Source organism: Cotesia glomerata, linkage group LG2, assembly GCF_020080835.1.
Source record: "Cotesia glomerata isolate CgM1 linkage group LG2, MPM_Cglom_v2.3, whole genome shotgun sequence".
Lineage (NCBI taxonomy): Eukaryota > Metazoa > Arthropoda > Insecta > Hymenoptera > Braconidae > Cotesia > Cotesia glomerata.
The window spans coordinates 31,463,799-31,481,119 of record NC_058159.1 but is presented as its reverse complement, the minus strand read 5'-3'; the positions used below and the strand labels follow the sequence as shown (position 1 = coordinate 31,481,119).

The window sequence follows — 17,321 nt, the reverse complement described above, 5'->3', positions numbered from 1 at the left end:
CCTTCGGTTTTTCGTTGTTCGTGATTGGTGGGACTTATGAAATGTATACAATGTAAATAAATATATATATATAAATATTAGCTTGTATTACTTTGATATTTCTTCGAAAACGGTTATGGCGAACAAAGAAAAGTGCGTTTTTTTCGTATTGATAGATATTGTTACTTTAAAAATAATTCAAATTACATTTTTTTAACAAACAAAATAAGTAATTACATCAAAAATAAATTATTTACTGTGTAAATAATAGTATTTTTGTAAAGTCAAACTTACTTAAGTGAAACAATTGAAGATAGACGCGGAGCAGGTAGATTCTTAAATTTATTATCAATTATAATTATATTTATAATGTTAACATTATTGAAATTAATGATTTTTCAAAAAAATTAATTAAAAAAAATTGCATTTTTATTTTTATAAAATTTCTACATGTCAATTTTTTTTCCTCGTTTTTTTATAATAATAAAGTTAGCCGACATTTTTAATTTTTTTATTTTGCTTAATTTATTAAATTATGACTAAAAAATATTTTTAAAAAATTGCACTTATAGTTTTTGAAGTTTTTAACAAATGAAATAAAATTTTTTTGTAATAATTCTTTAATAAAAAAAAATCATAAAATTTTTTAGATGTCGTCTAACTTAATTTTTATCGTTTTTTTTTGCCATAATTTATTTGTTATAAAAGTTATGAAATTAATTTTAATTGCTAAAAGTGTGGATTAATTAAAATAATTTTAGGTATGGATCCAGCTACAGAATTTTGGGTGAACAAGTGTGTCGCTTGCAATGTGCCGGGTCGCGTAGACAAAAATTACGACGCAGTAGTTCAATTATCAATGAAAAGATTACTCGAATGTGAAGCTGAGCATCCAACACTGAAATACCAGCTAAAATGTCGAAAGACGGCTGCTTTGAAAATAAAACAAGGTAATAATTACTATTTAACTCAAGGAAACAATGGTTTAGCTCTGGTGTCATACACTGAGGGCATAGCTTACGCGCCGCTGAACTCCAAGGAGCTGGCAAAAGGTTACGCGAACAGGTCAGCAGTAACTTGCGAGTTTGGTCTCCACTATGATTCGCTGAAAGACATTGAACGGGCTTTAGACATTGGTTACCCAGATGATCTAAAAGCCAAGTTATTTGCTCGCCGTGCAAGGAACTTGCTGTCGCTGGACGAAGACATGCGGCCTGAAGTAGAATTAGCCATAGCTGAAGCTCGTCGCTGGGCGAATTTGATGACTTACCCTCAGAAGAGGAAAATATTGGATTTATTAAGAAACATCATGGATTTTGTAGCAATACCTGATTTTCCCGAAGATCGTCACAATTTCACTACGGCAAGCAATAATCCTAAAATTCTTCGAGCATCAGACTTTATTGCTATTAAATACAATGATAAATTCGGTCGCCACATTGTTGCTACTAGAAATATAGATGCTGGAGAGACTGCATTTGTTCACGAGTCTTACGCAGCGGTAGTAACTCCCGAGCAGTTTTATCGCTTCTGCTGGTACTGCTTGAAAAAGGTTTATTCTGGTATTCCTTGCCATCAGTGTGTCAATGTGATCTATTGCGATGAAAGTTGCCTCGATGCAGCCTGGAAGGAACATCATCATATTGAATGTCCTATGATTACATCAATGGTGTCGGAAAATATGAAAGAGAAAGAATTTCTGGCTCTGAGGATGTTTATAAAAGCTTTCAAGGAAATGGGCTCTGTTAAAAATTTGCAAGATCATGTTAGGAAATTAAATTCCATTACTGGTTAGTATTTTTTATAAAATTGAAATAATTGATTAACAATAAATAATAATTAACATAATTTAATGATAAATAATTACAATAAAGTAAATAATTAATTAATATAATTTAATAATAAATAAAGTAAATAATTAATTAACAATTATTGTTTTACTTTACTTAGATCCAATCAACAAGCTTTTAACTGATGGTGTTTTTGATGATACCAAATATGCAAGTGTTTTTGGATTGACATCAGATACTTCGTTTGTTTGGTCTTCTCTTAGTTACACTTATCATTTGAAGAGCATCTTTATTGTCTATTATTTAGCAGCGACTAGTGACAATATTTTGGACAAGAAGATAACTGTTTTCAAAGACCTGGCTGATGATCGACAAACTTTGTTCATCGCTACCTTGTTACTCAAGCACTTTGATATAAACATGATGAATGCACAGGAAGTAAGTTTGTTGTTATTATTATTATTATTATTATTATTAATTATATTTATTATTTATACTAATTATAATTATATCTATAATTGTAATAATAATTATTATGATTATAATTTATTAATATTGTAATTATAATAATAATGAAAAATTAGTCATTATTCAAGAATCGAATCGGGTATCTAGGTTTATAATAATAACTATCTTTGTTTATCCTCTTTATTAGTTGTAATTATAATTATATTATATTGTTAATAATAATTTAATTATTATTATATTATAATTATTATTATAACTAATAATTATAATTATTAACAAAATAATTTAATAAAAATTTTATTTCAGTCGGAAATCTTTGACTATGATATTGAAGAAGATCATTTCAACCGAGGATTAATGCTTCTGCCATTGATGAGCTTGTTCAACCACAGCTGCGACTTCAATATGTGCTATTATATGTCTGGCCATAAAGTAGCGCTTAATGCTATCAAGATGATAAAAAAAGATGAACAATTAACTATCAACTATGGTGCAGACTTTCAATTAAAACAAACGCAGGCCCGAAAATCCTTTTTACAGACGCGCTATAATTTCACATGCGACTGTGTTGCTTGTGTCAATGATTGGAGCCCTGATTCTGAATTTCCCTTATTTACTGTAAGTATTTTTATTATAAAATTAAATTATTTTGCATACTTATAATTAATTTCTTTATTCAATAGCAATTAATAACATCTCAAGAAAGTATGCTAAGAATTCTGGACGCAGTTGAAGAGAACTTCGAGCATGATTTGTCAATTTTAGGTTTGGCTAACGCGACAGAAATTGTTGAGAATTTTAATTCCCACAGGCTCCGCGGTTTACTGAAAATAATGAAAGTCTATGATGAAGAAGGAATAAAGTTTCCGTCCAGCGAGCTTCTTATTTTTAAAAGATTGGTAACACAAATTCACTCAACTGATTCCTACTAAAGTTTTTTTTTTTTTTTTTTCTTTTCTCCCCAATTTTTAATGTAACAATTTTTTTTTTTCACTTAAAAAAAATCAAAATAAATATTAATCAACAATAAAAACAAAAATTTAATTATAATTATTTTATACAGCTTAAATTCATGATACTAAAGTTAGCCGACATTTTTAATGTTTTGATTTTTTTTTAATAATTTAATTAAATTAGAACAAAAAAATATTTTTAAAAAATTGCACTTACAGTTTTTTACAAATGAAAATTTTTTTTTTATTTTTTTTTGTAGTCATTTTTTCAATAAAAAAAAATTATAAAATTTTTAAATTTCGGCTAACTTAATTTTCATTTAAATTCTGGTTTATATTTATCTCGCTAAATTTATCTGCAAAATAAATAACTACGCAGTAAGTACAAAAATAAAAGTATTTATTTATATTTAAACTAAGGATTAAGTACTTAAAATTCATTAGTCAAACTTTTAGTCTAAAGAAAATTTTGTGCGCTTAAATTAAAAAATTTTTTAATATTTGTAAAGTGGCGTCCTCTTTTTATAGAAAAATCCAGTATAATATCCATAATATATCTCTCCCACGTGGTTTCAATCCAGCCAGCCATTTTCCCGTTTGTAAAGAAGCAAAAAGCCGCAAGTAAGGTTGTAACAAATTACATTCTTGCAAGATATTAATAATTAATAAAATTAACATAAGTAACATTAAAAAAAGTGTTTAAAAATCAAAACAAAATGAGTGGAATCGTAAGAAATACAGTTTGTGCATTCGGGTTGAAGAATTTGTTAAAATCAACCTCGATGAACAGAATAATAACCTCACAAGTTTCCCGCTCGCTCTGGCACATGTCTAACACAATTAATAATTATGGAATTGCAAATTCAGCAATTGTTAAACAACACCAGCAACAATTAAACTGTAAGAACGGACACAATTACCAATGCCGGTGCTCCCAGCACACAAAAGCCGAAAAAGAGTTGATCGAGTTCCTCGCTGAGGAGATCGTTGCCGAGAAAAAAGCCCAGAAGTCCAAAACAATTCCAACTGAGCTCGACGGATTCTCAGTTTCCTTGGATGGCGCCAACGTTACCTTGGTAAAAAAAGTAAACGATGAAAAAATTAGAATTGCATTTAATGTCAACCACACAGTCGACACTGAGAGCGAGCCTGAAATCGACCCCAGCGAGGACAAACCTAACTTGGGGGAAATGAAGAGCAAGCCGAACTTCACCGTTGATATTGTTCGTGGAAACCAGACTCTGGGGCTGACTTGTTCTTTTAATAATGAGTACGGAGCTTCTGGAGCCGACGATAGTTACAACGACTGCTTCGGTATTGATGAAGTTACTTTGTATGAGGGAGAGCACAGCGACAAGGTCTACGCCGTAGCTGGAGAAGTCATTGATGGGTACTTGTATGATTTGATGATGAACTACTTGGAAGAAAAGGGAATTTCTAATGAGTTTGCTGAGAAACTCGTTGAACTGAGCACCAATTATGAGCACAGCGCTTATATTAGTTTATTGGAAGGTTTATCTAAGTTTACTACTCACAAATAATTTTATACTGGTAATTATTCTATTTTTTTTAATGATTTTTTATTTAAAAAAATTTTTTTAATCTAATTCTTGATGATTTTTTATTTAATTTAATTTTTAATCATTTTTTTCATTTAAAAAATTTTTTTAATTTAATTTTTAATTATTTTTATTTAAAAATTTTTTTTTTGTTTCAGAAAAAAAGCTTGACTGCAATTATGGCTGATTAATTCCAACTACATACTAGCGATAAGTTACTTTCGGTTCAATTTAATTGAGTAATTAATATTTAGATATTGATATTTGATGTATAAATTATTAATTAAAAGAACAAAAACATACTTTTAAAAATGTATTACCAGTAGAATTAATTACCAAAATGTATAAGTTACTAAATAAATCAGCCGTAGTCAAAGAAATTAATATATTTACTTTAAATTATTTTTCTGTACATAATTTTTAATTTATTTTCTATTTATTAACTAGAATTAAGTTGTATAATTGTAATAAAAAATAATTTATAATTGAGACAGTCCAGGATGTATTGAAAATCTAGCTTCAGTAAAGTGAAATCATGGATCAATAATTATTAGTAATTTTAATATACACAGCGTTTTACATTTATAATTAAGTCAACTATTTAGCAAATTAGATTACTGCCCGAATTTTCGTTTATTGGAAGGAGGAGGGAGCCGAAATTTCGCTAATTCAACTTCTGCTTCTGCGAAACTGTCTACATGATAACAAAAGTATTCCGGATTTTTGTATTCCTTGTCTTTGGCTGCACCAACAGCTCCCACAGCTGTAAAAATAATTAAACAATTAATTTTATTATTTAAAAATTTAATAAAAATTACTTACGTTGTGCTGGAACTGCTACACAGTTTTCACTAAGTCCGGCGACGTTCATGTTAGGTTTGCTGGGTTCACTTTGATTTGTTTGCTGGCTAAACAATCTAACAGCTAAACTTCTATTCTGTAATTGTAAATTTTAATTAATTATTAATAAAGCATGACATTAAAGTTAAGTTACTTGAAAATTTTTTTAACAAACAAAAATTTGCTCCAAAAAATTATTTTAAAAAATTGCATTTTTAATTTTTTAAATTTCTACATGTCAATTTTTTTTTTTGCCATAATTTATTTGTTAAAAATATTTAATAAAATAATTTTCTTTGTCAAAGTAGGTTAAGTTGTCAAAAAAATAAAATATTTAAAAAATGGAGTATTAAATAAATAGTTACCGTGAAACGAAGAGCTCTCACAGATAAAAACATCTTTTTACTTGTAAAATATTTTTTATTAATTATTATTAACTGATTTTTACTATTAAAACAATGTGAATTACTCGACGAGAAGACGCAAAATAGTAATAATAAACTGGTATTGATATGAGATTTTACAAAACTTATGTAATGAGGCGCTGACAGTCGTCGCAGAGTTTTTCGAACAGCTGATTTATCTAAAAATGGATAAATGTAAGTATTTATAATAATTGTTCATATAAATATAAATAATAAAAGCATAATTTAAACAATTGCGTGTCTTTGAATTAATTAATTAATTAATCATGTAATTTTTCTTTAAAAAAAAGTGGATAATTTTTAAAGACACTCCTAACCTCTGATTGATAATATTTATTTATCCACTCTATTTTATTTATAAATGAAATAATGGTGATTATTATTTATTACATAAATAAATTTTATAATTCCAGATAAGCCTTGGCAGTATGATGGTTATTTGCGGCTGTTAGCTGGTCCAGGGTACTATGATAAACCAGAAGGAACAGACCCCTTGGGAAAATTGTGGGGTATCAACAAATATGCGATCGCGTCAGGAATATTTTTTGGATTGGGCGATTCTCTGATTTACACTCAGACTAAGAATGTTCTTGAAACAGCAAATTGCTTCGGGTATTACATAGTACCGTTCGTGGGCTTAGCTTCAGCGTTTGCCTGCGGAACTTACATTTCAACTGATCTGAGGAAAAAAGATGACAAGTTTAATTATGTTGCTGGAGGTTCGTTTTAATTTTTTATATTATATATTTTATGTAAATAATTATCTATAAATTGATAATTAATATTTTCTTCAGTGGTGTCGTGTATGCCGGTCCTTTACGCCTGGAAGAAGACGGCATCTTTCACTTTCTGGGGTGCTGCAATGCTGCTCTTCGCAGCTCTTGTGAAAAAAGATTCCAAAATGAACGACTGGACAATGTTGAACTACACATCCCACTACAAGTACGGAAACTTCAAGTACGATATGTCGCTTGTTTCCAAAGAGTGGCCAAGAAGACCAATCTAAATTATTTGTATTATCACTACATTAAAAATAATTAATTTAATAAAGTTAAACCTAGATGTATATTCAAGTCTAAGTTTATTGATGAATAGTTACGTAAATTTGTTTTAGAATTTCATCAATGTATTTATATGATGGTCATGAGGGTAATAAATGATCTTAAATTATAGAGAGTATTTTTTTATTGGTGTGTTATTTACATAATGGTCATGATTGTTTAATTTTTAATACTGATGGGTTACTTCTTTAAGTATTTATGTCAGTGTTTCTCCTTTTGTTACCTGCAAAATATAAATTATTATTTTTATTAAATTGAGAACTTAAAAAATTATTAAAATTAATAATACTAAAGTTAGCCGACGTTTTTAATTTTTTGATTCGTTTTCATTTATTTAATTAGAACTGAAAAATATTTTTAAAAAATTGCACGTATGGTTTTTCAAGTTCTTTATGAATGAAAATTTTTTTATTATAATTTTTTCACTAAAAAAAATTCTAAAAATTTTTACATGTCGGCTAACTTAATTTTCATCTAAAATTAGCAATCACTTGAAAATTTTTTTTAACAAATTTCTTCAAAAAATTATTTTAAAAAAATTGCATTTTTAATTTTTTTAAATTTCTTTATGTAAATTTTTTTAATCATAATTTATGTTAAAAAATTAAAAAAAATAAAGTTAGCCGACATCTAAAAATTTATATGATTTTTATTATTAAAGAATTATTATAAAAAAATTTTTTTATTTGTTAAAAACTTCAAAAACTATAAGTGCAATTTTTTAAAAATATTTTTTAGTTATAATTTAATAAATTAAGCAAAATAAAAAAATCAAAAATGTCGGCTAACTTTATTATTATAAAAAAAATAATCAAACATCTGCTAAAATATACTCAAAAATAATACATAAATTTTTTAAGTACATTGTTGTCACAATGAAACGCAAATACTTACGCAAGCTTCAAGATACTCGATTCTACGCTCCAAAGTAGTGAGTTTTTCATTTAAAACAGCGAGACGCGACCTACATGACATGTCTAAAATAAAAAAATCAATAATTATTAATTATTAATTATTAACTATCAATAAATTAATGAGTACAAATAAAAATAAATTACCAAATGAATTGAGAAAGTCTGTAATTTTTTTAATACTCCCAGTAATAACTTCAATGTATTCACGATTTGCCCAGTCTTGTTGAATTTGTTTCTGAAAAGCTTCACGGTGCACAGTTGCCATTGTTGATAAATATTGTTAATAAAAATTACGATCACACCCTAGTTAATTTAATAAATATAAAAATAACAAAGTGTATGTAAAAAATAATTTACGAATGAATAAACAATAATACCCAAACAACTGTCAATTTTTTTGACAGATAGATGTCACTCTTTAAAACTCAAACGATAAATTATCCACAACAATAGAACAGTGTTAATTAAACAATTAAATAAATAAATTAGTTAAATAAAATTTAATTAATAATTTTGGAATTTAAGTGCGTGTTTTTGTTAAATTTTTGACAGCTAAGTGTTTAAAAAATTCTCAAGTTACTCCATCTGTAGTGTTTTAAAATTTTATTGGAGTTTAGAGTGGAGAACTTGGAGAACGTGAACGTCAGTGAACGTCATGTGGAATGCGAATATATGTACGAAATATATGTATATATACGAGAAAAACATTAATTACGTCAATATTATTGCAATAAAAAAATTTAGAGTTGTTAATTGTGATGATTGAAGAAAAAAAAGGAGAAATACGTCACAGCTGACAGCTGTCATAAATGTTTTATTTGTTTATTTATGTTATTTTAAATAAAATAATCTTTCGGAGTACTAATTAAACCGTTTTTATCAAAAACTGTGAAATAATCATACATATTTTGAATGATCTTCGACATGTTTTTTAACCCTGATACTTGTAATAATAATAATAACAATAATAGTTTGCTAAAATAATAAATTCCCCGGCAACAGTATGGAGTGAAATAATTATCAATCATCATTGTGCTGGTCATTTTAGTTTACATGAAACATTCAAAAGTAAATATTTATCGTGGCACAAGTAATAAATCTATTTAATGATTGTAAACATTAAAAAAATTTAATATTCATTATTTGCCGTTAAATAAATTCGAGTTTAAGCGACTGACTTCAATTAAATAGATGTTATGATTTTGGGAAGATGCTTATTTTTTAATTCAACACGTTTATTATCTAAGTTTACCAAAATTTCCAACAATAATTATCGGAGAGTTGTTCACGCGCAATTACCAGCTAATGCTTATCAATTACAAAGGTACTGATTTGTTATTTATTTTTTTTTTTATCTATTTTATTTATTTATAAATTCATTTTTTTTTTTTTTTTTTTTTTTTGTCATTCGGGTCAAGGTGCAGAAAACTGATAGTAAGAATGGCATCGACGTCTCACGGAGATACTAAGGACAAAAAAAATAAATTGGCGCTGGAAAAGTCTTCGTATTTATTACAGCATGCTAGCAATCCAGTTGACTGGTATCCCTGGAGTGATGAGGCGCTGGAAAAGGCCAAGAGAGAAGATAAATTGATATTTTTGTCTGTGGGTTACTCGACCTGTCACTGGTGCCATGTTATGGAGAAAGAGTCCTTTGAAAATGACGAGATCGCTGAAATTATGAATAGATATTTTGTTAATATCAAAGTCGATCGTGAAGAACGACCTGATATTGATAAAATATACATGACTTTTGTCCAGGTATTTATTATATAATCTTTAAGAGATGTATTGGACAATAGATAATAATAGTACAGTTAGCCGGCATTGTTAATTTTTTGAGTTATTTTTTTAATTATTAAATTAAAATTAAATAATATTTTTTAAAAATTGCACTTGTAGTTTTTAAAATTTTTTTAAATTGAATTTTTTTGTAATAACTTTTTTAATAAAAAAAATTCTAAAAAATTTTAGATGTCAGCTAACTTAATTTACACCAATAAATATAATATTAAAGTTGGCCGACATTCAAAAATTTTTAATTTTTTTTTTATTAATTAAATTAAGACTAAAATAATATTTTTAAAAAATTGCACGTGTAATTTTTTAAACTTTCTGTATGTGAAATTTTTTCTTTTAATTTTTTTTTTAAATAATTTTTCAATAAAACAAATTACAAAAATTTTTGAGATGTCGGCTAATTTAATTTTCATGCAATAAATAATTAAAATAATTTTTTTTTAGTCAATTTCAGGACACGGTGGATGGCCAATGAGTGTATTTTTAACACCGACGTTGATTCCTATTATGGGTGGCACCTATTTTCCTCCAGTTGATAAATTTGGACAGCCTGGTTTTAAAAAAATTTTACTGAGCATTGCACATAAGGTATTAATTTATTTTCTACTCCTACTTAAAAAAATTAAATTTAATATTTCTTGATATTTTTTAGTGGCTGGAAAATAAGAGGGATTTATTAAAATCGGGAACTAAAATTCTTGAGATATTAAAAACATCTGCTGAAAGTAAACACTCAAGCTTAACCGTAAGTTGATTTTTATTAATTAATTTATTTATTTTTATTAACAATTTGTTAAATAACAGGGCAAAAATCCACCACCTAAAGATTGTGGTAAATTATGCGTACAGCAACTAATAAGATCTTATGATCATGAATTCGGTGGCTTTTCTGACGCGCCAAAATTCCCACAGCCAATTAATTTGGAATTACTGTTCCATATGTATGGTCGTGATGCTAAAGATGAAATGAATCAGGAATGTTTGAGTATGTGTACACATACTTTGACCAAAATGGCTAATGGTGGAATTCATGATCATGTTGGCCAGGTACAATTGAAAGGGTCATTATTGTAATATAAAAAGAAATATTTATAATTTTAATTGATTAATTAATTGAAGGGTTTCGCAAGATATTCAGTGGATGGAAAATGGCATGTACCGCACTTTGAAAAAATGTTGTACGACCAAGCACAATTATTACGCTCGTACGCAAACGCTTACATTGTTACAAAAGATAAATTTTTTTCTGACGTTGTTGATGATATTGTCACTTATTGTGTTCGAGATCTGCGGCACAAGGTATTTTTAATTTAATTTATGAATTAATTGGAATTATGATGATATTGTTTTCAATATTACTGTTAATTTTATGCGAGTTCTATAAGGCCCTGTGCCATATTCGGCCCGGTCTGTTTGGAGATAAGTTGGAACTGAGAACAAACATTGCTATGCGGCGAGATTTAAGCAAGACTGATATGTTAAAAGTGCCTTTTGCGAGGACAACGGCGTATCAGCGTTCGTTTATTGTAACTGGTTGTAATTTTTGGAACTCACTTCTGATCGAGGTCACATCAGCTGCCACATTAGAGGAATTTCGCAATGTTTGTTTTCGGTTCTTCCAGCACTTAGAGCAAGACAATGAGCATGATTAAGAGTGAATATTGAAAAATGCGGTTTGATGATGAAGTTGGAAATGTCCTGTAGTTATTATTATTATTTTCATGAGCTATTATTCTTTAAATTGTTATTATTATTATTATTAGTTTACTATATTAAATACTGTTGTCAATGCGATTCATTATAATTATCTTTGTACTATAACTACCTTTATAATTTGTATAAGAAATATGGTCACAGGGAGCTAAGCTCCATGACCGAGAAATTAATAAATAAATATTCTTAAATTAAAGGACGGAGGATACTACAGTGCTGAAGATGCTGATTCTTTGCCGACTGCTGAGGCTACTGCTAAGCAAGAAGGTGCTTTTTACGTCTGGACAATGGAAGAAATTGAAACTCATTTGGAGAAAAAAATTCCCGACCGTGATTTAAAAGTAAGTGATATTTTTGCGTACCATTTTAATGTAAAAGAAGATGGTAATGTTTCTCAAAGACAAGTGAGTTGAATAATTAATTATATGACACTTTTTTTCTCATGTATTAATTATTGATTTTATTTTTAAGGATCCACATGGCGAGCTGACGAATAAAAATGTCTTGATTGTCTTCGGTAGTGTTAAAGATACCGCCGATAGATTTGATTTCAGTGTAGAAGATGTAGAGAAGTATTTAGCAGAAGCTAAACTAATACTTTTTGAAGCACGTTTACAGAGACCTCGGCCACACTTGGATGACAAGATAATAACAGCGTGGAATGGTTATTAGTCTATTCTATCACAAAAAAAAAAAAAATAAAAAATAAAAAAAAAAATAAATAAAAATTTATAAACAATTTTTATTTTCTAGGCCTTATGATAAATGGTTTAGCGTACATAGGTGTTGCAATTAAAAATAAACAGTACATACAATACGCTGAAGATGATACTAATTTTATAGAGTGTTATTTGTATGACAAAAAGAGTAAAATTTAATTACGAAGTTATTATCGCGATGATGGAGATATAATAATGCAACCGTAAGCAACTTTATTTAAATTTTATTTCTCCACCACTTTATAAACTGCAGTAATTTAAATGATATTTTTATTTGTTATATAAGAAAACTGCAAAACATGGTTTTCATACAGATTACGCGTTTGTAGTTCAAAGAAAACTTGATTTATACGATGCGAATTTAAATATCCACTCGCTTGAGCTTGCTGAAGAGTTGCAGGATATTCAAAATAAATTATTTTGGGATGATAAAGATGGTGGTTATTTCAATACGATTAACAACGATAAGAATATAACCCTGAGACTAAAAGACGGTAAAGTGAACTATAAATAAATAAAATTTTGCTTTATTAAATAACTATTGTTAAATTGCACTGTACTTTTTTAACTATTGACATTTTTAAAGATATAAGCTCATTCTGATGTTATACTCATCGAGAGCTTTCATTTGAGTACCCACATGCATTTTTGATATATTTTTCATATATACATATATATATAATATATAAATATATAAAATATATGAAAAATTGATGTGGGTACTTAAATAAAAGGTCTTGATGAGTGTAATCTCGAGGTGAGCTTATATTTTAAAAAATATAAAATATAAAAATATATATATATGTATATATATATATATATATATATATATAATATATATTCTAAAGATATAAGCTCATCCTGATGTTACACTCGCCGAGAGCTTTCATTTGAGTACCCACATGCATTTTTGATATATTTTTCATATATACATATATATAATATATATAAATATATAAAATATATAAAAAATTGATGTGGGTACTCAAATGTAAGATCTTGATGAGTATAACATCGGGGTGAGCTTATATCTTTAAAAATGTCAATAGTTCACGAGATACAAGGTCATTTCTTAATTATTATTATTTTATTAAAAATTTTTTTTTAGAACACGATGGCGCTGAACCTTCAAGTAATTCAGTAGCATGTGGCAATTTATTACGATTAGCGTCTTGTTTAAGCCGCACAGATTACAACAGCAAAATTGTTGAATTACTAAGTTTTTTTGGTGATACTTTAATGAGAATACCTATCGCAATTCCTGGATTATGTTGTTCTTTATTGCATTACTGGGACACCACCACTCAGGTTCGTTCATAAACTATTATATCTTGTTACATTTTAATTAAATTAATAATTTTATTTAAATATATATTATCTAGATATATATCGCCGGTAAAAGAGACGCTAAAGATACTGAGGAGTTACTTAGCATCATTAGAGATCGCTTGATTCCTGCGAAATTAATCATACTCACAGACCCCGACGACTCTGACTCGGTGTTAATCAGACGAAACGAAGTTGTAAGTAAAATGAAAATGCAGAATGGTCGGGCTACTGCTTACGTATGTAGACATCGCACTTGCTCTCTACCGGTTGTTGAATCAAGGCAGCTTGCTGAACTTATCGATGAGGATAATTGAATTGATACTTGATGAATATTTTAAATCCCGGCGGGTCTAAGACAATAGCTTAAAAAATTACTGATAAGTTATTGATATACTTTTTAACTTTAGAGATAATAAACGTGATATGGATATTAGTGATGTAAATCAAATAAACACACTTGTAGATGTGTACAAAAATTGTAATTAATTGATAAAAGCTTTAAATTAAAATAAATATATCAATTCAATATTTATGCTATTTTTTCATTGTTTTATAAGCAAAGCGTACAATAAAATTGTATCAAAAATATACTGCTGTAAAAAAAATAATAATTATAGCTCGTCTTTGTTAGGATTTTTAATTATTAAATTTGGAGCTTTTACTTGACCGATAAATAATGGGATGTCACAAAGCTTGTGACGAATGGCAACCATAAATGGACGGTCGACTATAAACTCTTCTGTCTGTACAGCCATTCGTTTAAGTCTAATCTGTACGACTGGAATTTAAATAATGATTAATACTTTTTTATTAAATAATTATTTTAGATTTTACCTGTAGCTGCTGCTGCTTCAGATCCTTCTTCATTTATCTCTAAGAACGCTTTTTGTATGACTTTACTGACTTTTACAGGCGTGTCTGTCATACCTGTAAAATCAGCAGTGTCTTCGAACATTGCTTTTAGCCCCATCTGAATTTATTAAGTCATTAATATTAAATATAATTTAAAAAATAAGAAATTTTTGGACTTACATTGGTGAGAATTTTTTCTAAATCTACTGTAGACTCAATCTTAAATTTAGGAACATGTAATATTATTTCGCCTTTAATAGAATCAGAGTTAATTATATAACTCCAGTTGAAATTTTTTTCTACATAAGACAATCCTTCAACTTCGTAGGGTAAAATTATTATCATAGTTAAATTTTCGTCCTAAAAATATTTTTTTAAATTATTGATACGGTAATTTTCGTTCCCACCTTTATTAATCCACAAAAATTACCCACTTCAAAATTTTTCAGCAAAAATTTCTCATACAACGGTATCTCAAGTACAATAAGATAAAAGACCCAGTTATTGACACTGGCCTAATTATTGACACTTGAAATTTTATTTTAATTAAAAAAAAAAACAAATCAACTCTAATAAATTCATAAATATAATTTTTCCATCATAAATTTTAAGATAATTAATTTTTTTAAAACATTCTATTTTTTTAATTAGAATAAAATTGCAAGTGTCAAACAACTAGGTCAGTGTCAATAATTGGGTCTTTTACCTTAATTTCTCAAAACAAAATTTATCATAACATAAATTAATCAGACGAAAATTAATCATCGTTTAAGATAAATGATCCGTGATTAATTTTCGGATAGCTACCGTGTTGTGCCCTTTTATTTAAAATAAATGAATATTTATTTAATATCAATTACAAATTTGATTAGAACATTATGACACATTTTTTGATATAAATATTAAAAACAATAAAAATTTTAATATAAAATAATATAATTAATAATCTTAATTATGAGCAATGAAAAGTTTTGGTATGAGAATATATTGCATAAGAAATTATTGATGAAAAATTTTGTCGTAGATAATTATTGCATGAGAAATAAAAGACGGTCACCGGTAATTTTAAGTAAGGTATAAAATAGCTTAATATACCAAAATTAGCCGATGTCTAAAAATTTTTTAAAAATAATTTTTCAATGAAATAAATTAAAAAAATTTTCAGATGTCGGCTAATTTAATTTTCATAAATAGCTTACAGTGTATGGAATTTCGAGAAACCTTGCATTTAAATTAGGTAAATCTCCGTGAACAAAGTGAGCCTTTTTAATCATAATTGGTGTAAGTACATGAGCGTTATTAGCAGTGTAAAATATTTTAGGTGAAGTACGCTGACTGTCAAAGGGATCTTTCCAAAATCCTTTGAAGTAAATAGCATTCACCAGAAACATTTTACTATCTTCAGTAATATCATCTGGCAATTTAATTAAAATAATTAATTAAATATCTTAAAAAAAAAATGCATCTTTAAAAGATAAAAAATACCAGGAGAGATAATATCTGTAATTCTGTTATTTGTATTCTCCAAAACCCAATTGTTTATCTGTTTAGCTGATTGCACGTTATCGGATAAATTTATTTTCATAATTAATAAATTGTAGTAATCCACTCCTAAAGCTGTGAATTTATGCACCAGCTCAACATCGTTGTGTACATAAAATGAATTTGCTAAATGCAGCTCGGCTTTGTCAGTTGACTGATAACAGGAAAGTACTTATAATTAATTTAAACAGATAAATAAAGTTATCGAAATATTTAATTGGATACTTACATTTAATATCGATAAGATATTTTTGTAATCAGCTTTTAGATGATCAATATCTTTTATGTACAAATTATTAATCATCTCCTCGGCGGTATTTCCTCGAGCGCCATGAGACAGAAATGACAGGACAACATGAATACTTACTGGAGAGAAAATTATGTTTTCACTTTTATCTTCTGTCACTGCCTATAAAATTATTTATAAAAACGATCATATCTACGTCAGTAATAAAGATAATAGACGTCCGACAATTGTTTCATTTTCTAATAATTAAATTGTTGACATTAAAATAGCAGAGCTTGATTGTAGTTCAATTAAGTTCAATAATAAAAATTAATTCAGCAGATATTTGACGTTTAAAAATTTTTTTTTAATAAATTATGGATAAAAAAATTGACTTGTAGTAATTTTAAAAAATTATAAATGAAATTTTTTAAAAATAATATTTTGGAGTAATTTTTTTTGTTAAAAAAAATTAAAAAATTGTTACGACATTAAATTTAGCTGTCACCACAATTTTTTTAATTTACTTTAATAAATAAATTATGGCAAGAAAAATTATTTAAAAAATGGACTTGTAGAAATTTTAATAAATTAAAAATGCAATTTTTTAAAAATAATTTTTTAAAACAAATTTTTTTGTTAAAGAAAATTAAAAAATTGTCAAGTGACAGCTAAATTAAATGTCATAAAATTGTCAAATGACTGCTAGCTTTAATAATAATCAACAAACCTTAAATAAATTTGAAGTAAATGTATGATATTCGGTCGCTTCAGCCATTATTGTATAAATAACTAAATTTATCAAAAATATTTTTAATACTCCTTTTAACGAGCCTGTAACTAAAAATAAAAAAAAATTTTTTTATTAAAAAATTAGAAATTAAATTGATAAAATACTTACTCCTATAATTACTTGATAGCATTAATAAAAAAATAATAAATGCTCTAAAAAGTAAAACGCAGTACCTAAAATAAAATTGTTTTTCAATCAACAGGTGTATTATATTTATTCAGATCAATAAAATAATGAATTCATCATTAGATGAATCATCAATCATATTTAAATCATTTATAATGATAACGTTCTAGTTCTACTTATTTGTTTACAACTATAATTATTATTTATGTTGTGTTGATATCGATAGTAAATT

General features: G+C 27.2%; 7 protein-coding genes across 8 annotated transcripts; 4 read left to right on the top strand and 3 right to left on the bottom strand.

Moving 5' to 3' along the window:
• The first annotated feature begins 96 nt into the window (after positions 1-96).
• On the top strand, positions 97-3,973 carry LOC123258483 (SET and MYND domain-containing protein DDB_G0273589-like). 2 transcript variants are annotated; one of them, XM_044718518.1, is made up of 6 exons: positions 97-307; positions 741-1,769; positions 1,930-2,207; positions 2,544-2,855; positions 2,921-3,136; positions 3,719-3,973. In XM_044718518.1, exons 2-6 carry the CDS (start codon positions 743-745, stop codon positions 3,731-3,733), a joined length of 1,848 nt encoding a protein of 615 aa, XP_044574453.1. In that variant the 5' UTR covers positions 97-307; positions 741-742; the 3' UTR covers positions 3,734-3,973. The 2 variants fall into 2 exon arrangements, with proteins under 2 accessions (XP_044574453.1, XP_044574452.1); XM_044718517.1 differs by lacking the exon at positions 3,719-3,973 and having other exon boundaries at positions 2,921-3,169.
• LOC123258532 (complement component 1 Q subcomponent-binding protein, mitochondrial) lies at positions 3,889-4,741 on the top strand. The gene has a single exon (XM_044718609.1). It carries the CDS (start codon positions 3,907-3,909, stop codon positions 4,729-4,731), a length of 825 nt encoding a protein of 274 aa, XP_044574544.1. The 5' UTR covers positions 3,889-3,906; the 3' UTR covers positions 4,732-4,741.
• Positions 4,742-5,272: 531 nt separating this feature from the next.
• Positions 5,273-6,091, bottom strand: LOC123258540. The gene is made up of 3 exons (XM_044718620.1): positions 5,955-6,091; positions 5,572-5,686; positions 5,273-5,512 (listed from the first exon to the last, which is right to left on the bottom strand). The coding sequence occupies exons 1-3, from the start codon at positions 5,985-5,987 to the stop codon at positions 5,364-5,366; spliced, it is 297 nt and encodes a 98-aa protein (XP_044574555.1). The 5' UTR covers positions 5,988-6,091; the 3' UTR covers positions 5,273-5,363.
• Positions 6,063-7,186, top strand: LOC123258535. The gene is made up of 3 exons (XM_044718613.1): positions 6,063-6,188; positions 6,428-6,733; positions 6,809-7,186. Exons 1-3 carry the CDS (start codon positions 6,179-6,181, stop codon positions 7,018-7,020), a joined length of 528 nt encoding a protein of 175 aa, XP_044574548.1. The 5' UTR covers positions 6,063-6,178; the 3' UTR covers positions 7,021-7,186.
• On the bottom strand, positions 7,182-8,352 carry LOC123258541 (probable protein BRICK1-B). The gene is made up of 3 exons (XM_044718621.1): positions 8,134-8,352; positions 7,970-8,052; positions 7,182-7,298 (listed from the first exon to the last, which is right to left on the bottom strand). The coding sequence occupies exons 1-3, from the start codon at positions 8,252-8,254 to the stop codon at positions 7,272-7,274; spliced, it is 231 nt and encodes a 76-aa protein (XP_044574556.1). The 5' UTR covers positions 8,255-8,352; the 3' UTR covers positions 7,182-7,271.
• Positions 8,353-8,595: 243 nt separating this feature from the next.
• LOC123258545 (spermatogenesis-associated protein 20-like) lies at positions 8,596-14,076 on the top strand. The gene is given in 12 exon segments (XM_044718625.1): positions 8,596-9,313; positions 9,402-9,750; positions 10,234-10,377; positions 10,442-10,534; positions 10,594-10,836; positions 10,909-11,088; positions 11,700-11,906; positions 11,974-12,166; positions 12,256-12,428; positions 12,508-12,715; positions 13,330-13,529; positions 13,604-14,076. Coding segments are annotated over 12 exon segments (2,379 nt in total). The 5' UTR covers positions 8,596-9,185; the 3' UTR covers positions 13,865-14,076.
• LOC123258521 (antichymotrypsin-2-like) lies at positions 14,072-17,305 on the bottom strand. Its single transcript, XM_044718594.1, has 8 exons — positions 17,072-17,305; positions 16,901-17,010; positions 16,174-16,353; positions 15,888-16,098; positions 15,602-15,816; positions 14,583-14,762; positions 14,385-14,520; positions 14,072-14,328 (listed from the first exon to the last, which is right to left on the bottom strand). The coding sequence occupies exons 1-8, from the start codon at positions 17,091-17,093 to the stop codon at positions 14,162-14,164; spliced, it is 1,221 nt and encodes a 406-aa protein (XP_044574529.1). The 5' UTR covers positions 17,094-17,305; the 3' UTR covers positions 14,072-14,161.
• Between the last annotated feature and the right edge of the window lie 16 nt (positions 17,306-17,321).